Source organism: Pseudorasbora parva, chromosome 17 (genome assembly GCF_024679245.1).
Source record: "Pseudorasbora parva isolate DD20220531a chromosome 17, ASM2467924v1, whole genome shotgun sequence".
In the NCBI taxonomy this organism is placed as follows: domain Eukaryota; kingdom Metazoa; phylum Chordata; class Actinopteri; order Cypriniformes; family Gobionidae; genus Pseudorasbora; species Pseudorasbora parva.
This window is the reverse complement of record NC_090188.1, coordinates 18,934,628-18,959,487: the sequence shown is the minus strand read 5'-3', so window position 1 is coordinate 18,959,487 and position 24,860 is coordinate 18,934,628. Positions and strand designations below refer to the sequence as shown.

At 38.1% G+C, this 24,860-nt stretch overlaps 1 protein-coding gene across 4 annotated transcripts; it reads left to right on the top strand.

Annotated features, from left to right (window-relative positions):
- Window positions 1-434: 434 nt before the first annotated feature.
- papolg (poly(A) polymerase gamma) lies at window positions 435-24,597 on the top strand. Of its 4 annotated transcripts, none has more exons than XM_067422240.1 (22): window positions 435-737; window positions 9,816-9,983; window positions 11,516-11,582; window positions 15,853-15,934; window positions 16,072-16,181; window positions 16,268-16,321; window positions 16,411-16,522; window positions 16,619-16,708; window positions 19,655-19,793; window positions 19,938-20,010; window positions 20,106-20,226; window positions 20,315-20,399; window positions 20,478-20,531; window positions 20,917-21,036; window positions 21,263-21,372; window positions 21,498-21,619; window positions 21,720-21,886; window positions 22,315-22,427; window positions 22,547-22,749; window positions 22,926-23,006; window positions 23,145-23,204; window positions 23,278-24,597. In XM_067422240.1, the coding sequence occupies exons 2-22, from the start codon at window positions 9,937-9,939 to the stop codon at window positions 23,374-23,376; spliced, it is 2,109 nt and encodes a 702-aa protein (XP_067278341.1). In that variant the 5' UTR covers window positions 435-737; window positions 9,816-9,936; the 3' UTR covers window positions 23,377-24,597. The 4 variants fall into 4 exon arrangements, with proteins under 4 accessions (XP_067278341.1, XP_067278340.1, XP_067278339.1 ...); XM_067422239.1 differs by lacking the exon at window positions 435-737 and adding an exon at window positions 9,032-9,178 and having other exon boundaries at window positions 22,318-22,427; XM_067422238.1 differs by lacking the exon at window positions 435-737 and adding an exon at window positions 9,032-9,178.
- The last annotated feature ends 263 nt before the right edge of the window (window positions 24,598-24,860 follow it).

Sequence of the window (24,860 nt, the reverse complement as noted above, 5' to 3'; positions counted from 1 at the left end):
GACACTGATGGTGCTTCAAACACAGTCACTCAACTCCTGGTCAAACAGTCAGAGGTAGCGCGCGAGGCGAGCTGCTTCTCTGCGAGACACGATCGGGTTGCATGAACAGGACAGACAGGTTCCGAGTCGGGGCATGTGGGTTCAACCGCCGCGTGCGCTGCCACATTCCTCCAGAACAGAAGCCCAGAGAAACTTAAGGGACATCACGTAGAGCGGGATGGGATACTAGCTCGCGCGCTTTGCGAGCGATGTAGGTGGGACTTAAATACTACAAGAGTGTAATTGTAAAAATATAACAACACACTGACGAATAGATTGTGGGAGCAGCCCACTAGAAAGAAAGGGGACGGGGTAATAACTTTCAGATGTGTTCAGATTATAGAGAATGGCGACTGGGGCGGGAGGAGGGGGTGTCAGTAAACCGCCGCGTGGATTTAGAAATATAAAGATGCTGTAAACAGCGCCGATGCATTTGAAATTAAAGAGACATGAAGCGTATAACCGAACGCGATGACAAGCTAGTTCAATGCATGAGGTGGGAGGAAGAGAGAGACACCCCTGCGAACTAGTAGAAGTACGACTAGACTATAGCGACTGCTCCAGAGACTCAAAGCAGAGGCTGCGTGAACAAGTGACAGTCTGCGGGGAAAAGGCACAATTCAATAGGGAACCGATCGGAACTGAAATCGAATGCTGGAGATAATACGTGACCCGTGAGCGAGCGGGCGAGCGAGCGAGTGAGTGAAACTGCTTTGCAGGCTTGTACGCTGACATCTTTGTTTCTGGACCAAGACTGATCGCTGTGTTGGTGCGTGTGTGTGTTTTTTTTTTTTTTTTTTTTCTTCGGCGCGAGGTGTCAGATCTTTACGCGAAAGTTGAGTCAGGTTTGCGCTGGGTAAAAAGGTCAACTCTGCGCGAAGGCTATCTGGGAATGCCAATGGATTCGCTCGACTGTACCACACTGACTGTGCCGATGCCTTTTCAGGTCATTGTTCTCAACAAGTGCATATTAAAAGCACCGTATCGATCTGAAATGTGTATATAAAGCCTTAGTTTCAGTGCAGCGCACTATTCTCCAGCATGCACAAAGAGAGCTAGCTACGTTTACAGCAATTTTAAGAGTGCGGCGCGTAGAAATCATGTAATTATTAAAAATAATATTAATCACGTGTTTTAAGCAAAGGAACATGTAGGGTTCTTGGGTCGGCTTTATGATTATTTGCATATTATAAAAGCTAAGGATAATTGCATTGGTTTAAAACAACAGCATATACGGCTTTCTGCATGATAAAAAGTAACATGGGAAGGTTCTCGTGCGGAATCAAGCTGTAACACACTTTTTGTTTCTAACTAGGACCTTTATTTTTAAGTGTCTGGTATTTCTGCGATCATGCAGAGTGATTGACAGAAATGCACCACGGATTCCTTTAGGACCTATCGAGAGGGATTGCGCTCTAAATGCCATGCATCCCACATAAGGATTGCATTGTTAAAACTCACTCGAAATATTTCGTCAAAAAATAAATGTGTCGAAATAAAACTTAAAAGACGTGGGTAGAAATAGCGTGTAGTGTGAAACTAAGGCAATATTTCCCCGCGCGTGAATAGCAAATGTTGCTGGTGAGGTTAGGGCGCAGCGTCTGGAAATAGCGTTTACTTTTCTTTGGACTGATCGGTCGTTGTGTAGCTTTTGGTGCTGCTGGACAAATTTGAGGACGTTCGTGCACTTCAATAACACTAACCATGGCACCTGCCCACTCAGGCTATTGGCTGATGGACCGCCTTTTTTTCTTTTTCTTTTTTTTTAACATTTTTACTTTTCTTGAAAGTCTGTCCCTGCTCCCAGGCGGACATTGATCAGCGCAAACGGAGCGTTTACACCTCCTTCAGGAATGGAAGCTATCAGGCAGCAACAAAACGCCGCGTACAAACAGAATCTCAATATGTAAATGACAATGCGACTGATCCCATCATAAATCAGCCAGACGTTAAATGCATTGCAATATCCATCTCTCCAATGCACGGTCAGGCGCGCTCGCTCGTACAGAAAAAGTGCTTTTGTGACAGAGGAAGCGATTGGAAATAAGAGTGAGGGGAAAGTGATGACTGATTCATGCTCAAAAAAACGTTTCAGCTCAGTGCGCGAGGCCCTGTGGATGACACAAAAACCAGATTACCAAACATATGACTATTGCTGTAAAATCACTTTATTAAAATGCTACCTTCTTGTAAATAGTAAAGGTTTTCACTATTTAAGACTAGCCTACAGAAGAAGAAGAAACATTAATATTGGTCCGTAGGACAGTTCAATTTCTTTTGGCCATGTGCTTGCCTTCCACGGGTAGTGGCTCAAGGAAATTGACTGACTGGCCCCTTGGGCACATTTTAATATATGGAAATGACCGAGGGCTTATGCGATAAATCAACGCCCAACGCCCTGTTCATGCTTCACTCCTCTCATTTTCCCACTAGCTCTGGCAATTCATCAGCAGATCTGTTTTCCCTGCAACTGTTGTCCAGCGCTGATGTCATATTGAAAGAGGGGCTTTATTGGCATCCTATGGTTTACCAGAGAGATTAGCACTGAGTAAAAACCGCCGCGTGCTGTTTGTGTGCGTGTGTTTTCATTTATCTTTGCCTAACTTTATCTGTAAAGACCTCTAAGGATAGATATGCTCATTATGTCTGTCTGGTTGTAATTTGTTTATTATACAAAAGTAGGTCCAATTGCCTTTTTTCTATCAGTATTCCAATACATTAATTAGAAAAGTTTTAATACATTTGGCAAGATAATGTTTTACTAAGGTGTCACTTATTATTGAGATTTTTATAGAAAAAGTCAGACAAACACGACTAGTACTTCTTCTAACACCAACTCGTGTTAATTAGTGCTATACATATTAATGTGCAAAAGAAAAAGGGAACTATTTGTGCATCTTTCTTAGGATAACATTTTGTGAATTTGGCTAAGTACTCGATTCCTTTTTTTTATTATTATTATTTATTTTTTTTGTTATATCAAGTGCAAAGTTTTTTATTATTATTGCACAATGTCTCGAATTGAAGAAGTGTACATTTATACTCTTATGTAAACTTTCCTAAGCGATACAGTGCAGATATGTTACTAAGAATTTACTGCTTTAATTCAGATACAGAGCCAATGGAAAATGTAAAAAAAAGAAGAAAAAAAACACGTCTACAAAATATTATTTATTTTCCTCTTTAGCTGTCCGTTTCGTTTGCCAGATGTGGCAATTTCTCCATAATCTCTGGTTCACAGATTTCTGTGGATGTCATAGAGTTGGACTCATACAGACAGATGAAGAGTGAAGGCCGTGCACTGACCCACCTGGGTGGAAATAAATCGGGTCCCTTGCCTCGTTGATAGTTTTAAATTAAACGGCATGTATCTCTCAGATATGGTTGTAATCATCATGATATTATCCTCTTACGCGTTCCTCTGGGACAGTCTCTGTGAATCGCTGTTGAGTAATTAACATGTAAAATGTCACTATAGGAAAACGCATTATTAACGAAATTCTTTTCTCTTCGAAAGCATGTGTAATTTTCACAAAAGACCATAAAAAGCACATAAACCTTTATAAAAAAAAAACAACAAAAAAAATTTTTCACTTACGCCAATGTCGCAAAGACGAATATTTGGCACAAGATATCAGACTGACCAAGATTAATTATAGGCCTTGTCGTGTGGCTGGGAAAGGCTTTGACCACCTTAAGTCTACATATCCCACTGAATATAAGGTTTACCTCAAAGGACGGAGAGAGGCGAAATGGGAATGCTCGTAAAATCCCTGGTAAGTCAAGCCTTGCCTTCTTTAAGGAATTTTAAGCTTCAGCAGTTCAGGCACATTCGCAGACTGAAAATTAATATTAATGGCTAGATTTCACAATGTGGCATTATCACTCCGAGCGATGGGTGGGCATGCCATCTGGGTTTTGGCAGGTATTAGATATAATCAAAGGGATTACGTCTCTGTGGGTGAAATTATAAACGTGAGTACATGGTTCTTCTGCAAAAAAAAAAAAAAAAAGCTACGGCGTGTGAGTGAGAGACAGAAAATCAGATCCCCCCTAAGAGTTGACTACATGTGGACACATGCTGTAGGATGTAAAGACGACAGTTATTGTATTAAAACAGGCGTTTATAGAACAAAAGACTAAGTAAAACACATCCTGGGAATGTTGCGTAATCGTTATTTCGAGGTGACGCGCTTCGCAAGTTCATGCAAGTCGGGGTTTACACTGTAGCAGTTGTTAATCTTACATTAGTAGGATGATGAATGGAACCACACTATAGTGGGGACACTATAGGGACGCAGGTCGTTTATCTGTTGAGTTAAAGCCTTCGTTTATTTCCATGTCCATAGATTGCGCTTTGAGGCTGTATACGTTCATAATCGCTTAAAATATATTGCTTAAGTTGAAAGAAGTGTGTGTGAAACTAACAGTAGGCCAGTGGGTATTCAACACATCTCACAGGCTTATGCGTTAAACAAATGAACACATCTCACATCCTCCTTTTGCATCACAATATACTGTGTGTCCAATCCACAATAACTGTTGGCATATTTCCTTTCATGCTAACCTTAGATTTAACGCAGTTAGTTATCAATGACATTGAAGAATTTAAAGTTTGCACAATAGCCCGTGTTTTTAAAACTGGTACCCTACGTTACACAAGACATAGGCTTAACTAAAGTTAAATTGCGTTGTCTGTAATGTCCAAAGTGCAACAAAATAAACAGGATGAACATGTCATTATTTTATAATAAAAGTTAATTACATAAGCGGGGTGTAATGATAAACATTGGAGGGAGTCATCAATGAGGTTTCTGATGGTCGGCATGATTCGCGGAGTTTGGGAGATGTGTCGTGTTCCAGGCTCCCTCTGGTGTTCAGATTTATGAAGGCGTGGAATTTCTCTTCTTGACAAAAAGAAAACGTATTGAGCGAAGTCAATGAAACAACTTGATTTTATGATACCACAGACTATCAGATTAAACACAACTGAGTAATATATATATATATATATATAAACAACTTTTTACACCGATGGTTGGGGTTTAAAACTGAACTCTGGTTCCTCGTTACACTGTGAAGCCTCTTTTCCTCATATTCGAAATCAATTTTTTACAGTTTAGTTACTTATAAAGAATGGTAGCCTATGCTATTTAATTGCACGGCTAAATAATTATTGTTATTTGTAAACGCTAAAAGACTACGAAACGCACTGCAGTATGAAGATTATGGAGACAAGGACGTGAATGTGTATAGGCTATTGTTTTTGTTCTTGGACAAAGAGGAGGATGACCATCTTTAGTTATAAAAATATGACAACATGAAAATTAAATGGTCTCGATTCTAACATTTTCTTTTGACAGATGTGTAAGAGATTTCTTGAATGTTCATTTTATAATTGCATTAGACATCAATTCTGCAAATCGTCCAAAACCAAGCAAACAGTATAGCATATTTTCTATAATTTTGTCTTTTGAATGCGTTTTGTATTATGCGAATTGTACTGTATTGCAATGTTTTTCAACAACAACAGCCTTAAAATTAAGAATCTCAACCACATGAACTAAACATTAGTCACATTAGTTTTGATATACAAAGAACGAAATAGCATAAATCATAAATATCAGAGATTAAATGAATGCAATTTATATCTTGGTCTGAATATCAGTGCTTGCCACTTACATCCAGCAATAACTTGTCTAGTTGATTGAACTGATTTCACTTTAATCAGTCCGAGATATTCTGGTCGTCATAATTGCTTCAGAACCATGGACAGCGACTGCACGAAATCAACTCTTGCAAACGCTTCTCACTGCCACACAAACTCTGACAATAAATAAGCTTGTCTGTAAACACGGAAGACATGCTCAGGAAACACACTGTTTTCACGGCTCGAGATACTGCTGAATAATTCACTCAGTGAGCAAGATGACCAGCTAAAAAATAATATCTTTCTATCTATCTAACAACTGATTCTGATTACTTTAAGGCTTTCCTGCAGACTGAGGATATGTTGCACGTTCACATGTGTACCTGTTGAAAAGAAAAGAAAAGAAAAGAAAAGAAAAGAAAAGAAAAGAAAAGTAAAGAAAAGAAATTATAGCAGGCTGGGTTGTGTTGCCATGTTGAAAGAATTAAAAACAGTGGTTCCTAATAGCCTATTGTTTTGGATTGTATTGCATTTATCTTAATCATATTCATTTTTATACTTCACAAAGTGCTTTTTGTTCATGTTTCATTTATTCAGTTGCATTTATTCGGACCTTTTACTTTCTGCTTCGAGCATTTTCTCTGTAAATGCTGTTCTGCCTAAAATAAAGTGTCATTGAAATGTTTTTGAAAATAAAGATGATAATTGAAATATTAAATACATACTTAATAAAGAAAATGTCGTTGTGCGAGTCGTTTCTTGCGGTCTTAAATTAGCTAATTACATATGGCTTATAAAACATAAAACATTAAAATAAATTATACAATAGACTGCAACATTGGAGAAAGACATTACATTAGAATGTTCACCGTGGATTGAGGATGTCAAATCACAGTAAAATACAACGAAAGTCAGTGTGATCGCAGTAGAAAGCTTGATTAAAAATGTAAAGCTGAGCGGCTTTTCTACACCTTTAATACAAGATCCAGTATCATTTGAAACTGATGCACGTAAGTGACTCAAACAACACATTTTTAACGATTGAGTGTAGAATTTTAGTCTTCAAGTCACTAGAACACAGTCCTAGTGAATTTGTTAACATTATCATGTATAACCCTTTTTAATATTATATAAAATAAATGTATTTTCGTGTAAACAATTTTTCAATATTACTGGTTCAATATTATATATATATATATATATATATATATATATATATATATATATATATATATATATATATATATATATATATATATATATATAATATTGAACCAGTAATATTGAAAAATTGTTTTATATATATATATATAGTCGTGAATGGTGTACAGTCTGTGAAATAGAATACAGCAAAAGTGTAATTCAGTCAGTGTTAAATAGGCTTATGCATCCATACACACTCATGCAGACATATGGAGTGTTAAAATGTTCTGATATTATAGTGACAACGCTACAAAACATTACAAAATATATTTACTACACTACAACACAACAAGACGGTAGCCTACTGTGCATTTAAACGAACTCTCACTATGTCCTGTTCTGGTTTTCATCGGAGAGCTGCTGGAAGTCATCGCGCCATACCACTGGCATTGAGCCACTAGATGGTGCTGTGGATAAGCGATTACACACGGCACAAATTCTTTGGAACAGTCTTGCCAATGCCTGGCTTGTGTCTAATCGATTCAATCACAACATATGCCAAAGCTCGTATCTAAATAGAACTATTATGCTTCATCAAATGGAGCAGATACAGCCTATTATAACCCTTAATGAATATCCAAATTGTTTGTATACCAGGGCTATTGAAAACAATGGGCCTCGAGTGGTAGTTGGGGGTCAGTTAAAAAGGTTAGGGAAAACAGAGTAAATTAATAATAATAATAATAATATAAATAATAGTTAAATAAAATGATAAAGTAAAACATACAAAAATGCAAATGAGATTAAAATTAATACAATTAATCAAATAAATAAATGAAAAAAAATAATGAAAAAAAATTAAAATAAATAAATGAGACTAAAAAAATAAATAAACGCAACTTAATAGAAACAAAATATTTTACAAATAATATTTTACAAATATTTATTTATTGATCATGTTATAAAGAGCATATACAAGAAAACATAAAGATGCCTACATTTCTGAATGTATACATTTCTCTCAAAAAAAGTCTTGGTCCGTGGCATCTAAATTATTGAAAAGCCCTTGAACCAATGGAAAGTTGTTCCTCTGGAAAATTTTCTGGACATTCATTTATTGAATTAGAAGAAATGTCCATTGCTTGTGTGGAAAAGTAGCCTACATATGCATTATAGTAAAGGCTACCTCCTCCATTTAAACAATAATCCAGTTGAATTAGTCATAAGAATTGGGATGCCTGAGCCCCTCAGGAAAGTTGTTGAGGCTTCTGAGTCTGAAAGATGATTTAAAGCCATTCCCAAACTATATCATTCCACTGTAGGCTACATAAAAAATAAATCAGGCCATACATGTCTCCAAAACAGATAGGCCTATATGATTTATAACATAACACAACACAAATGTATCCCAGTCAGCAATAGACTGATAGACACGCCTGTTATTTAAATAAATAAAAAAATAAAAAAAATAAAACAATCTGCCAAAGGGAGAATTAATTCCAGATATGAATACAGGGGAGTAGTATTTTTCCACGTACATTTCCACACTAATTTCTGTAGGCTATATATTTTTGTTAAATTAAATATTAGACAATTTTTCTTTGTTATGTGTTAAATTGCTAGCCTGACAAGCCAGTCCCACATCAAGATGTTTGATGACACTCGCGGGCAGATTAGATTTGCTGCCGCTAGGGTGCGTTTAGATTTCTAGGCTATTAAATTGCACCACTTCAACGTCAATGCTGTCCAAATAAAGTTTCAGTATCGACAATCCCACATATGTTGAAAAAGGATTACATTTTTCATGCGGTCAGTTACTGTGTAACTTAACTGTGTTGGATGGTCACGTGATTCTGCTAGCTAGCGAGGGGCATGTTGTTACAAATGGCCATCGTGTGTTTAAAAAATCCATGCCAGTAACAGTGTAAAAGTTCAGTCGCTTATAAAATGTGTCTATACAGTAACGTTATTTGACTTTCAAAAATAAGCCTATAGGAAGTATCCGTCCAAATAACAACAAGCCCCGATCTCCTCAGGATCCTACTTTTTACCAGATAATGCAGATTTTCTTCACTAATATAAAAAAAACTGCGTTTGATAGTCGTCTCGCATGCTAGTTCTAGTTCTAGTCAAATAAAATCGTGATTGATATTTGAAAACATTCATCTGCTGGTGTCAGAGCGCAGAGCATGTCGGGAATGTCTGTCCGGTGGGCGCCATATTGGAGCAACAACTATTGTTATAAATTGAGACGGGGCTGCTGCTGGCTGAGTTTACATGTTTTCTGCGCGTTTGTTTTGAAAAAATTTGGATATTTTTACGCAAGGTCATGAAAGAGATGTCAACGTAAGTGTCCCAGTGCTCAGAGTGATTCTATTAGGGTAAACGGGTTTGTTGTTCATGAAAAATGCCATGCTAGGCTAGTTTAGCCAGTTTATTTAGATAACGGTGAGAGAATTCAGACTAGCTGATAAACGGCCTGCATGTGTGTTTTTAATTTAACAAATGAATACATTATAGTGGTTTTATAAACGTGTGTTTTAGTCGGGTTAATTTATACAGTATTTTGGTGGTGTTGGCCAAGTAATCTTGTCTTTGTTTACACAAACATTGTGCAACGGGTCTTTCGCTGCGTGTTTACGTTTCATGAAACGAAGCGCATTTCACTGTACAATATGATCTGACATTGTTTATATTGAGTCAAGCATGCATTAATATATTTATATGTATGTATATATATTATGTATATTTATTTTTTCCTTTCTAATTGTATGTACTGGGTTGCATTTTTCGTGCAGCCATTTTGATCTTTAAGTTATTACTTATGTTTCTGTATATATTTTTTACTGTCATATGTTATGATTAGAGCAACCCTTTTAAGTTTTTTTTAAAAGCTTTTTTTAGGTCAATACTATTTGGTTTGTTTTCTCTACAGTGCAAAATGAACCGATTATTTTTGTCATCGTCATGGCTTCATTTGCAGGACTGGTGACAGTACGCTTGGCGGGCAGCAGCCTCGGAAACATTATGGCATCACTTCTTCAATCAGCCTGGCCTTTCCCAGAGAGATAGACCATATCTGCACTCAAAAGCTCACTGAGGCTATGAAACCATTTGGCGTGTTTGAGGGTGAAGATGAACTCAATCACAGGTGAGGGCTTTCATTTATGTAACTCCAGTGGGTAGAGAGATGCGTTTGTGCCTTGCAGACTGCAATGTGTTTGTTGCTGTCTTTCTAGTCTTCTGTCTTTGATGAAAGTACTAACATAAATGTTTGAAGGAACTTTACAGTCAACATGTCAGGTGTCATCCATCTATTCTGCATATGGAAAATGTTCTTTATTGGTTACTGTCTTTGAGAGTTTGTTGTCAGTTTTTATTGTTTTTGACATTAGAAACTGCATTACTGTTTGGACACATTGCAACAATCAACACTATCTTGTCCTTGAATGATAATGTGTGTTTCTCCATGTTACCTGCATTTATATGTGTATCCCTGTTTATTTGTCAGCTAAATTCTGTCAGATGACGCTAAAATATTTGTTAAAACTACAGATCGTACTTGCATTTTTTGTATGTTTTTGAAAGACAAACCCAGTGCATTACAGGTGTTGTTTCCCTATCTTTATAGTGAAGGGGAACGCCATATACATTTTCTGTTTTCTCAAGTATGTAGCACTGTTAAAAAAAAGTCCCCCATTGACAGCCAAGTTTGATTAAAATCCCATCTTGCCAGCGTTAATTTTCTGATTTAAAGTTGTGATTTTCTTAAACGTGCCAAACACTGTCACTCCTCTAATGTGTAAACTTGAGAGACAGGCTATCACAGATTTGAACAAAAGATGTGTTTGAAATCTTGCTAACAAGTGTTTGAGTGCCCTGGATTGAAGTGCACGCTGAGTGGCAGCCTCCAATTCTGTGTTATGTGTGCTTTGCTTAGTGTCACTGTGACATAGCAGTAACTTCTTAATAATCAAGAAACCAACATAGCCCTAAAAATAGTATTGGGTGTCTTTGGAGATTTGTTCATAGGAACATACAATTTAAAATGTGTATAATTGCTTACTATATATTGCATCATAAAACAAATCAAATTCTATATATAGCTAGAATTTTTCTTCACTGTAATAGTTAAACACTTTACATAATTACTTTAAAGATTGTTGTAACATGTAGAGTAAGTGCAAATGCGTATATGCGTATTACTAAGCTTATATCAGGCTAATTGTGTATCTGTATGCTATTTCATGTGCAAGGTAACTAAACAGATATTAATTGTCATTAAAACATTATTCAAACAACTAATTGTAGGAATTGCAAGCAGGCTCTAAAGAGAGTACCTAATGGTACCCGGTTTCAAAATAAGACCTGATTGCTTGCATAAAAGCATAAAATTAGAATATTGCAATCTTGCCATACCCTGGGTCACTTTACTTCACTTAAAATGTTGAGACAATAAGAAAGTATTTATTCGTCATGTTTTGTGCATGTATATGGTAAAATAAAACATTTCCCCATATTTCAGTCATGACCTACTAACGGTTTTTATATTGTTTGATTTGTTACTGGTTAAGAGAGAAATCCTTTGACTTATTACAGTATTAGGTTTATAAACTGCCAAAATATTTTTTGCGCCGTCTTGTATGTTTGTGATGACTAAGAGAGATGTTTGTGTCTGTTTAGGCTTGCAGTTCTTGGGAAGCTGAATTCATTTGTTAAGGAGTGGATTTCAGAAATCAGTGAATCAAAGGTAAATAATACTACAAGAGGGTATTCCAGAAAGCAGGTTGTGTGAAATACCTGGGTATGTTTAATAGTAAATTGGCAGATAATCTCAGCTTTGGGTTCCAAAAACGGAGGCGACTTTCAGGTTATGTAACCATGGCAACTCAATCTGAGCATAACCTGCTCCAGAGCAAGTTATGTTCCAGGCTTACGCCGCATTCACACGGGGCGTTAACGCTTCCCATTTACTTTGAATGGGTGACCTCATCCGTTGCCGAACTGAATTGTGGGTTCCGTCGCGGCGCTTCACTCGCGTTCCAAGCGGCAGAAGTTGAAGATTTCTCAACTTTTCATGCGCCAGCGCAGGCGTCATCCAATCAGATCGCCGTATGCAAATATCCTACAGCAGACGCTAGCCAACAGCTTTGAGCACCTGTGCAGTGCACTGACAAAAACTACACAGGCAATCGCATACACACATAACACCAGATCGGCATCCATTTCGTCTCTCAGACTAGCTGTCATAAAAAGGTGCTTTTTTTGTTATGTTTTGGTCCAAGCGGCAAGTTAATGTGATTGGCTGTTGTCACTATGACGATCGCGTCAGCACCCAGCTTCAGCCACACCCTCCGTCAAGCTTTAACGCCTACGCCCCGTGTGAATGCGGCGTTAGTTTGCTTGAGGCATTTAGATGTGTTTTTATATAAATAATATAGTTAATAATATAACCAAATTTGTTACACTTATACAATATACAATATTGTATATGCATTTTAAAGAATTTTGATAATAAAATAAATGTTTAAATGTCAATGCAATTCAAATATATTTATATCAAATATATTGTCATCTCACACATGGATCTGCTTTCAATTAATTAGAATCAAACAAACAATATAATCCCTTATTCTCAGTGAATAAAGATTACTTATTAAAAACGAAAACATTGAAAAAATGATTGCATAACCGCCATAGCAAGTGTGCAGATTGTGCACTAAATAGATTGTGTAACTCGCCATTAAACAAAAGAAGAAGAAGAAGTCGAATAGCGCACCAGCGTCTGTTTTGTTTCCATGGTGAATCATTGATTTGTTGCTCTGTTGAGAATGTCTTGGGTGTTACGCCCGTTTCACACATACTCCGTCTGCAGTGCGTGTGCGGTGCGTGCTGCGTTGCGTGTGCGTTGCAGGAGCCCCACACCCTGTAGTCCTTTCACATATGCTGCGTTTGCAGGCCGCAACTGATTCGCTTTTACATACCACAAACACAGCATTTATTAATGATTTTTTATTTAGAATCCAGAAGTTGTTACTGATCATGGCTCATCAGAATTGCAATTCTCTTTGTTTAATCTTTCTGAGTAGACAGGTTAACGTAGGCTACAAGCCTACATTTAAACAACATTTTTTCAATTCATTAATTCATATTTATATATAAATATACTTTAGATTTAGCTCACACAAAAGGCAAAACATTTAAACATAGGTTATAGCCTTAAATCATAAACATTTTAAATTAGAAACTTAGAATAGTCTATTCAAAAACAGCCGACCCTCGTCTTTTCTTTCGTTTTTAAACCCTTTGAAAAGAAATCCTGCAGGTCAAAAATAACTATGCATTTCACCTCCAAGAAAGTACGAGTGCTCTCCATTATGGCACATTTTTTTACCTAAATGCCAGGTAAGGTGTCGTTTTGTTGCTTTACTTGAGAAAAAAAGCCATGGGTTGACTTTGAAACAAGAGTATATTTTAAATGATATGCATCCGTGTTGAAATTACTAGATTTTCGCGTCAGGTCAGTACATGTTTATTTTAATGCGAACAATGTTCTATCACTTTAATGCAGCAACGCAGCGCAGCGCAGCAAAAAATAGACTCGGTACGAAAACGATCCGTGCACTGCTGCAGACGCAACGCTCCTGGAACGGACTGACATCCGTGTGCAGTGTGAAAGCTGTCATCCGTTAACATGGGTACGGAAAAAAATACGCAACGCACACGCACTGCAGACGGAGTATGTGTGAAACGGGCGTTAACCAGGAACATGTTGTCTGAACTTACTCCGGGACTCGTTTTTGGAACCAGCATACCTCGAGTAAGCAAGGTTTGGGTTAATCAACCGAGAGTTCAGGGTATATGTGATGGTAAGTTAAAGGACAACTCGAAATCTGCAAATTTTTAAGTTTATCTTGAATGTTATATCTTTGAGTACAGTCTATTAAAAAAATAAAAAAAACGAACCGGATTGGTGCTTGCAACACAGAGCTGTTACAGTTAATGCCCAGAGCCCCCACTCAGCTAAAACGGCAGCTATGGGGGCATAATTGTAAAGGGTGTCTTTGTGCCTCCTAACAGACACAAAATGCAATTAAAATGTCTGTCCAACATGAACAGGGCCCTTACATGACTCTTGTCGGGCCAATCACATTGTGTATAGAGTCGGTGGGCGGGGCCATAATGACGACAGCCGAGTTGCGTTTGCGTGCTTCTGGTAAACACAGAAGCTGGTCTTTCGACTCAGCTTTGATCCTGACTCTGGAAGACTTGGAGTTAAAGGGGGGGGTGAAATGCTGTTTCATGCATACTGAGCTTTTTACACTGTTAAACACTTGGATTCCCATCCTAAACATAGTCAAAGTTTCAAAAACTAATGTTGGACGTTTGATAGAGTATTTCTGTGTCAAAAATACTCCTTCCGGTTTCTCACAAGTTTCGGAGAGTTTTTTTCAAGTATGGGTCTACTTGACGTTAAAAGATCGGAAGGTCCTTGTATGGGCCGTACGGGCTCTTCTCCCGGTAGGGTGCGCGCGCGCGTCACTAGCGCGAGAGAGGAAATGCACGCTGTAAACAGTCTCTCAGCTGCAGATCCAGTCGTCCGTGAACACTAATGCCGGTTATAGTCCGCGCCGCGCTCCACTTCATTCCTCCACTTTGACATTAAGGCGACTTCAACGCTTCAGCACAGCATTCCGGGAAGGCAGCGCTGCATTTGAACCGATTTGAACGCAGAAATGCTTCAGTCGCATCGCAAAGTGGATCTCCACACTCCAAGAAGTGTGTTTTTGACGGAGCCGTCCCAGCGATAAAGGTTCGGTCCTGCTTTGGAAGCAGCCGGTAAGTAAAACTGCTTCAAATGTCTGTGCTGTGCTTATCGTTGCGTATGTAAACATCAGTAAACGACACGATCGCGTGCTTCGTCATTCAAATGCACTAACGGACTTCATTGCTGTTCTATGTAACTTATAACGTTACACTACTCTGACGTGCAAAACCGTTTTGCGTGCTACTAAGGTTTGGTCGCATACAATAGTCCATAAACCAAATCATGTCATGTTGACAGGCCTCTAAATACAGTACTTACCACAGAGACGGACGTCCTGCTGTTGCTGTTTCTATTTCAGCCTCCGAATTAGATTCTGGATCATATCTATTAGCTGAGATAGCTGAGATGGGTTTCTCCACGCTTGAGGACGTCACCGCTTTGCGCATATGTCATTCTTTAGCTCCGCCTACACGATACGCCTCCAGGCGCTCGGTTTTTTCCGGAAAGACTCGGTACAGCCCATATTTCTTTTACAAATATAATAAAACGAAAGACTTTTCGGAGATATGAAGGATGCAATACTACTCTATAGGTACTCAAGATTGACATGAGATTGACTGAAACTGAGTGTTTCACCCCCCCTTTAAGCTTTTCTCTGAGAAAAGAGCAAAGATCGGCACTGAAGTCATTCTTAAAAAGGAAGATGTGTTCGGAGTTTTGCCGACCGGATACGGCGAATGTTTAATCTATCAACGAGCTCCGTTTCACCTTCGTTGCTCTGGTTGGTTCTAGTGCTATCCTATCGCGTGCAGAGGGAGTTTGAAAGACAACAGTTTATCCCGCCCCTCAGATTGAGCCCTGTCTATGGTGAGTTTCCAGACCAAACATCTTGATGTGGGTCTGGCTTGTCAGGCTATGCCTTTCCGAATCTTGGCAACAGAATATAAAAATTTGCAGCGAACACTTGACTAACTTACACAGACACAACACAGCCGGGCCGGTTGAAGAAAAATGCCATTCCATGGTTGAAGACATCTATATTTATCTATACACATCTATATTATTTCTATAGACTGTACTCACAAAGGTATAACGATAAAGATAAACTTAAATTCCCCGGAGTTGTCCTTTAACTTTGCTTTCTTGAATACACCCCAGGTCTCTTGGCCTGTTACACCATCATCACATGACCTGTTACGTCAAGACGCTACATGATGAGTTGCATTTCTAAATCGTCTCTTTTGCTTCACAGAATCTTCCACCTACAGCAGTAGCGAATGTTGGTGGCAAAATCTTTACTTTTGGGTCATATAGGTTGGGAGTGCACACAAAAGGTACATTTGATTAGCTTCCTTATACTGTAAAGCAGCAGAATGACCCTTTCTTTAAGTTTGCAGACCTTTCAAGTTATAAAGAGGAATATGTGTACCATTTGCATATCACAATATAGTTGTTGTGTTTTTTTTTTTAGGTGCTGATATAGATGCTTTGTGTGTTGCCCCACGTCATGTTGAAAGAACAGACTTTTTTTCATCTTTCTTCGAAAAACTTAAACTACATGATGAGATTAAGGATCTGCGAGTGGGTACCTTTTCCAGTTCCTCATAATTTCTACCACTGCTTTATTTTAAGAGTGACTTTTTATCTTGTGTATAATTCCTGTTTAGGCTGTGGAGGATGCATTTGTGCCAGTGATCAAATTCAAGTTTGATGGCATTGAGGTAAAGCATTTTGGTGAAGAATTGCTTATGGTATAAGCCTGCATACCTGATGTTTTCTTTTAATCTTCTCCTTTTTTTCCTCCCCCCAGATTGATCTGCTGTTTGCCAGGCTTGCTCTACAGTCCATTCCTGATAACCTGGACCTGAGAGGAGACTCTCTCCTCAGAAACTTGGACATCAGATGCATTCGCAGTCTAAATGGTAATACTCTTTAAGACTTTGATTTTAAATGTCACTTGTACAGTCTAATTAGTTTATTATTTCATATATTTCCTTGTTGTTTTGTGCATTTTGCAGGTTGCCGAGTTACAGATGAGATCCTATATTTGGTGCCTAATAAAGAGAATTTCAGATTAACATTGAGAGCGATTAAATTGTGGGCCAAACGTAAGTGATTTTTTAATTTTTTATTTAAAAAAAAAAAAAATTATAACTATTCCTCCTACACAACATTTAAAGATGTCCTCAGGGAAAGACTTGGGTATAGATATTTCAGAAGACTCCTGGACTAAGGTTCTCGGGTGTATTAAGTCTTGCTCCATCTGTTCTAATTTTCAACTCATACAATACAAAGCTGTGCATAGGTTGCACTACTCCCGTACAAAGTTACATACTATATATCCCTCTGTCTCACCTTTGTGTATTTAATGCAAGTCCAATGGTTCTGCCCAAAAATATGTAAATTCTGGCCTGAGGTCTTTTGTTTTTACTCAAAGGTACTTAAGAATTGTTTTTCCGAATAGAATAGAATAGTACTTTATTGTCATTGTACAGCTGTACAACTGAATTTTTTCTCCTTTTACAAGTGCATACACATAAGAAACTGCAATTAACTCATTTAGTTCTACAAACTACAAAGTAACTCATGCAAATATGACCGATATGAGCAGTAAAGTGCAGATATGTGCAGACATTTGATTGCATACCTGTGTATAAATTGGGAATGTAACATTTGTTAGGTGGAATGTTTTTGAGTCTGTTTGTCCTGGTTCTAATTGATCTGTTCCGTCTGCCTGATGGTAACAGGTTGAATAGAGAGTGACCTGGGTGAGATGTGTCCTTTATAATGCTGTAAGCTCTCTTGAGGCAGCGGGAACTGTGTAGTAGTGATGAAACCGTATTGAAATTTCACATCACGGTTATAGTGACCTAAATGATCACGGCTATCAATATTATCACAGTTTTGTTCAAATTAGATAAACTGTTCTAAAAGAACCAATGCACACACTGAAAACATATCAACAAGTTTTATGTTTAAAAATCATCAAACAACAAATAAATCAAGCAGCTCTATACACTTTTTAAAAGAAAGATTGTATTCTGTGGGATTTTCTTCCTTATATTGGCCGTCCCGTCGTCAATAGCACCACATAAAGCATACCCCGTATTTCCTCAAATAAAAGCATGTAGTCAATTAAACGCCGGGCCTCTGATAGTGGTCGGGGGCGTGCTCGGCACGAACAAATAAAGGCCGGGGGAAAAGTTGTGGATAATCTCCTAAATGCCTTTCATTTAATGTGCATTCAAGTTCATCGTAATGTTAAGTAGGGTTGTGCCGTGGCGACTGACTGACATCACAATGGAGCGCAACCATCCTGATGCCACGCGCTCCGATGCGAGTCTTGCCAGTGCGACACACACTAATCCTCTTCTATAGTTAACCTAAAAATTTTGCAGGGGTTTCTCTGGAATTTAAATTGAGAATATAACGGAGGCATGTGCCATGCCCTGACTACTGAACTAGGGAGCTGATTAAAGGGGGTCGCACACCAGACGCAAAGCTCAGCGCTACGTCTCATGTATCTGAAGAGGGTCGCACATCGGCCGCGCACATTATATACACGCGAGCTCAATTTTGAATCGACTTCTGACAGAAGAGCTGCATGATGGGTGTATCTTGTAGCACAGAGTGAAATCAGTACATTGATGATTTGAGAGAAATATAATATACATTTAATATAATACCTTGAAATGGCCGCGGACAGGCGCCGAATACCGCCACCAAGTGTGTTTACACTCAATGAATGTGTTTTAAAGGCGCGGCAGGTCCTGTGTCCGACCCCAGGGCATTTTGTTTATTTTTTAGCCTATCTGTATTTCAACTATGTTGTTGCAATATTGTAAAGTGGTCACATGAACTAGGCTACATGAACGACCATTTGAAAAACAATATGCAAAATCAAAATGTTATATCTCCGTAATGGGTTGAGAAAAGTGCGTGCAAACTATTGGAAGTGTGGATGAGTAATTAGTTGGGTCAAAAAAAATAACAAAATTATAGTTTAAGTATAAAAAATTATGTAAAGAGACATACTGTAGGCTATTAAGAAAGTGCTTTTTCCCTCACGTGCAGCTTTAGAAGGCACCGCGTCATTGGATTAGAAAAATAACAATATTATTATTATTTTTAAAGAAGAAAATAATATTTATGTAAAGAGATGAAAAAATACAAAGTGCTTAAAAGCCTACACAACTAAAGTGGAAGGAAGCTTTTTCCCTCATATGGAACCATAAAGCACCGAGTCATCCATTGGGTTAGAGGCTAAAATAACCTCACGTGGAACCGCAACATAGAAATTGAGAGCGGAATAAACATTTGACATTTTTCAAACCGACTTAATTGTGGTTACCGATTAGGCTACTGTAATTCTGACCCAAATTGCTTTGTCACCTTTCTGGCTGTTGTTGTATGGTGATATTTTTGTATCCACTGTTATTTAAAGCAAATATTTTTCAAACAGATGAAATTAGAAATACAGGCCTGCCCCTAATAAAAGCCTGCTTCAAATAAAATCTGGTTCCCATCGACAGTTTAGGTAAATAAAGGCCCCGGTCTTTATTTGAGGAATTACGGTAAATAATAATTTGGTGTAAATATAATCTCTTAACATTTATCTCTATAAAAATGTTCAAGCTATATTCTCATCAGTGTCCTATCAGCTATGACGCATTTAAATATAGCATATTTTGAGCCCAAACAGCCAGTACATCCCAATAAAATAAATCATATCCATATTTTATTAAATATCAAAAATTCAAAAGGTGTGCATTATACCCGACACCTATGAACACTTTACAGTCAGTTTTATGCATGCATACCAATGTTGTATGTTACTTTAGAGACGGTCCCTAAATTTGCGAATCGTGAACGTCAAGCCAACTTTATGCCAGTCATATCAGATGCGCTATGGTTCTGCGGTGATACCTTTAACCTCTAGTTTCTGATATCTGGTATGAATTTGAAACTTCTGATCTCTTTTGTTCTAAATTTTGGCTTGCACTGAAGATTCCCTTTAAAACATTTAAAGAATGCAATTCTCATTTCGTTTTTAGGCCGTGGAATCTATTCCAACATGCTAGGCTTTCTGGGTGGAGTCTCCTGGGCTATGCTGGTGGCCAGAACATGTCAGCTTTATCCAAATGCTGTCGCCGCAACACTTGTACACAAGTTCTTTCTGGTTTTCTCTAAATGGTGAGGTCACGGCATATTTGGTTCATATGGTGCAACTGAAATTTCACGTATTGTGTGCTCTTAATATCTAGTCCATATCCTGTTGTCATGTCCATTGCTGCCCCCCTACCCCCATCATCTCTTCACTCATTTTTACTTCATCAGGGAATGGCCAAACCCTGTGCTTTTAAAACAACCTGAAGACAGCAATTTGAATCTGCCAGTTTGGGATCCACGGGTTAGTATCCTTATGTTCATTTTGTATACAATTTTTCTTGGCTTTATGAACATTTTATGATTTCAACATACCATCTGTTGTTGTTTTACTTTCAGGTGAATCCATCAGACAGGTATCACCTGATGCCAATCATCACACCTGCATATCCACAACAGAACTCTACCTACAACGTGTCTACTTCCACACGCACCATCATGAGTGAAGAGTTCAAGAATGGTATGTAATTTTAAATCAGAGCCGGTCAGATTGCTCTTTATTGATCATCTCCCTTGACCAGTGCTCATGTTTACCATTTTTCTTTAAGGACTCACTGTTACAGATGAAATTCTTCAGGGTAAAGCCGACTGGTCCAAGTTGTTTGAACCTCCTAACTTTTTCCAGAAGTACAAGTAAGTTAATGTCCATAGTGTCATATGATTGATCAATTCCAGTAAAGATTAAACTGAATGATTGTTTGTTTGTTGCAGGCATTACATTGTCCTTACTGCCAGTGCATCCACTGAGGAAAACCATCTAGAGTGGTAAAAAGCTTGTGTGTGTGTGTGTGTGTGTGTGTGTGTGTGTGTGTGTGTGTGTGTGTGTGTGTGTGTGTGTGTGTGTGTGTGTGTGTGTGTGTGTGTGTGTGTGTGTGTGTGTGTGTGTGTGTGTGTGTGTGTGTGTGTGTGTGTGTGTGTAAAAATTATAATTTTAATTGGTCTTAGTAATATTTGTCAGATTTAATTTACACCCACCACCACCAAAAAATGGACTATAGTTTGGCTTGTTTGTATAGATTTAAAAACCATAACAATAACAAAAAAGGCTACACACAAACTTATTTTAACAACCTACATTCTGAAATTAGTTTGTTGGGTTCTGTTTCTAGAACCATAGACTCTTCACATAATAATGTTCTGGCTTCAACAGGATTGGACTGGTGGAATCAAAGATAAGAGTGTTGGTTGGAAACTTGGAGCGCAATGAGTACATCACCCTTGCCCATGTCAACCCACAGTCTTTTCCGGGGTCAAAGGAGAACCGTAATGAGTAAGTGTAAGATAAGTGGGTGGCATGAAACAAAATTGTCTAGGTATGACCCTATGTTTGTTTGTTTTTTTCTTCTTTGTATGGTTTAACTTTTATATTCATTCATAGTGAAAATGCATTTCAAATAAACATGGTACTATTTTTGCAGATATTTAATGGCCTCAATATACATACTACTAAGTAGAAATTAAAAATATTTATCAATTTGCATGCTGCTTTTCCATAGGAATGAATTTGTTTCCATGTGGTTTATTGGAATCAGTTTCAAAAAACTGGACAATTCTGACTGTGTGAATATTGACTTGACCTACGACATCCAGTCCTTCACCGATACTGGTAAGCTGCTCAGTCTCTATTCTGTTTTCCTCCTTTTTCATGTCCTGTTAAATTCACTGTTTATTTTGGATGTAGTTGAGAGCACTTGTGGTCTTTTAACGTCTAAAAGCCGGATTTCATTGTAGTTTATAGGCAGGCCAGCAACATTAACATGCTGAAGGATGGCATGACTATTGAGGCTACACATGTGAAGAAGAAACAGTTGCATCATTACCTCCCTCCTGAACTTGTGCAGAGGAAGAAGAAGGTAAATACACACAGTCTTATAGTGTTTACGGTAATGATCAATGTTCTTGGTCTCCTAAAAAAGCTATATCTCTCCTGTATCCTATCTCTCTTTTTGACAGAGTTTGGGAGATATAAACCGTAGTTCAAACGGTAGTGGGTCAAAGCGCTGCTCGCTAGATGGCAGTCAGCTGGACAGCTCCAGGGACACAGACATCGGCACCCCGTTCAGCTCACCTACGCCAGTCAGCAAACCATGCCAGCCTGTTTCCTCCACACCTGAAGAGAGGTACTCAATGATTGGGATGAAATAATTGTGACTTACTGTACTTGATTTAGCTGGTTTACACCAAAGTATTCTAAAGGATTTCTGAAAGAAAGGTTTTTTTTTTTTTTTTTTATATAGTAAAGTAAAGGGACCAAACGGCATTTTCAGTTTATTGCATCTCACATGACTGCCAGCAGGCTTTTAAGAGGTCACAAAATGCAGTTTGTTTTTTGTGGTCAAGCTAATTTGAATGTCCTCATTCTCAAGCACAGGAAATACAAAAATAGGAGTTGACCATAGAGTAAAAATGCTGTTATCATAAAATGAACTTTACAATGGCTGTTATCATAAAATGAACTTTACAATTATTACCTAATTTTTCTACATTGACTTTTAAAATAAAAATGAACCCTCTGCTTCTTCTGTATTAATCTTTTCTTTTTTTTCAGTAGTATCAGCCCACCCAGTCATCCAGTCCTTGTATTCATGGACAGCCCACCAGCATCAGAATTGTCTCCTCCAAAACCAGAACAGGGAATGTCCATTCCAGTCATCGGCTCCAGTAAGATCCATCATATCGTCTGTAATGGACTTGTTCCTGTTTTTCTAACGGGGAAACACATTTGTTGTTGTTTTTGCAAGTTGCATTTATTCCACTCATCTAGCACTTTCTCTTTTCAGAGGCCATCGCCACTCCAGTTGCCAAGCCACCAACACCTCCCGCTGGCAACACCATTCCTACAGTTGTGGGCCGCAGTGTTATACCACGCATTACGTCGTCTTCCCCTAGCCCGACTGACCTGCCCAACAGTGTCAATGGAGCACCAAAGAGACCTCACTCTCCATCTCTGGAGGATCCACCTAAGAGGCACAAAGACACGGAGGTCTCGCAAAGCTCTTTATTTGCATTTTGTTATACTATTCAAAAGCACTCATAAAAGAGAGAAAAGAAAATGCAGTCCAACAAATCTGTTACGAATGGTCAACTAATAAAAATGTAAATATCAATTCTTAACTTCAATCATGCCTTAATATGTGAATGAATTATATTTTGCTTCAGGTGTTGTCTGATGACTCTGCTTTTAAAGAACCATACCCTCCAACTATCAATGGCTTGGATGTTGAAGATGGGCAAACCGTGGTAAAAAATGTTTTTCATGTTTTTCATTAGCCACAGGTCTAAACCACAATTGGATCACTTCACTGAAACTGTTTTCGTGCATCAACAAAATAAGACCTCATGCAATGTTTGTGCAAAAACTAATACTCTTTGACACAGGAGGATCTTGAAGCAACCAAACCTATGCCAATACCAACAATTGATACATCAAGATCGCAGGTAATTGACATGAGATTATCATAATTTGATGTAAAAATTGAAATAGTTTTTGATTAGTCTTTTGTGTTTTCAGAGACTACCCAGTAATGAGCTTCCGGATGCATCTTCCCCAATCCCCACAAGCAACCTCCGTGTGATTAAAAATTCAATCAGACTCACTCTTAACCGATAACAGTGAGCTATCTACAGGTGACATGAATTGTTACTTTTGCTGCAACTTTTGGATTTGCCCTTTAATCTGTTTTTCCCCTTTTCTTGAGCATTTGTCTACACAGGTTTTCCCTTAAAGAGTGGAACCACACTTGTGTAACAGCAGTGCTGCTTTTAAACTGCTACTGATATTTGGCTGGTCTTCCTGCTTGTTACAGATTTATTGTAAAGTATTGTTTTTTTTTCTTCCCCAGTTTTTTTTATGCCTTACTGTGTCCGAATGCTTGCTGTAGACATCTATTTGAGCTTTTGAAACAACTTGTACAGTAGAGTAGTTTTGTAAATAACTTTAAAATTCATTGTTAGTCTTTCTATGCCTCCTTAATGTAGTTTTTATTAACAAAAAAAGTTTAAAAAAAATTGTCCTGTTTGTCACTGTAAATGAGATTCTTTGTTTGTCCAAAGGTTTTCCTTGCAGTCTTTTTGTAATCGCTGTATTGGTTCTGGTACAGTTTCTGGGAGGACCTTTTGTGTGGGGTGCGTATGTGTGTGAGTGTGTAGCTGGACCAGCATTTGTAACTAAAAACCATGACTCCCATTACCATTCACAAACTCTGCTGCCACTCCATAGTTCCGTTATCAGGTCAGAACAAAAGAACAGTGTTAGATCTGAGGTTTGGGTTTGTTGGGCCAATGTTTCAAAGCAGGTTTGCTTTACTGTGAGTTTTGCTAAATGATAAACGAGTCAATGTTGGTTTTATGTGTGCATGTGCATGATTGTAATTCCCTGTGTCTAGGGCGTCACCCCTGCGCCTCCCATGGAGGTCTGAATGGCAGTGTCTCCTGAACTTTAAGAACAGAGACTAAATGAGATTTCTGCCCTCTTTCCATTTATTTTTCCCTTTTTTTCCCTTCCCCCCTCCTTTTCACAACCTACTGTCCTGCCCTGTTGCGGTGTACAGAGAACATAGGCTTACTATTCATTTTGAGGTTTCTTAACATTTTATTTATTTGTACCAGTATAATTTTTTATATCACAGGTATTGCAGTTTAACATCTTTTCTTCTAGACATTCATTTCATTGCTCAGTTTGAATCTTCCTGTTACCTTTAGGACAATTTCCAAAAAAAATCTACTTGTCATATTCTTTTTGTAGGGCAAACGTTGTATTTGAAAGGGTATTTTTGTATGTAATGTAAACTGCCTTCTTTACATTGAGAACATAAAATTCACAAAACCCCAAGTGGCTCCTGTCTTTCCTTTTTATTCAAAACTTTTTTGTTCATGACAACGATTATTTTAAAGACAAAACGGGACATATTATTTACATGCAGTGCAAGTTATCAAGTTGCAAGTAATAGTGCCACTGCTTAAGATGACGTCAGCTTCTATGGGCGATCCCTGTGACGTACATCTTACTAGTGAAGTTGTAAACACGTCGCGTTGACCACTATCCTCCCATAGGATATTTACTAATAAGCTATAAATAACTATGGGAAAATATGT

Coding starts and splice junctions, on each gene's coding strand:
- papolg (XM_067422238.1), top strand. Junction 20,532..20,916: donor GAGGAAAACCATCTAGAGTG/GTAAAAAGCTTG, acceptor TGGCTTCAACAG/GATTGGACTGGTGGAATCAA. Junction 21,373..21,497: donor CCAGTCCTTCACCGATACTG/GTAAGCTGCTCA, acceptor ATTTCATTGTAG/TTTATAGGCAGGCCAGCAAC.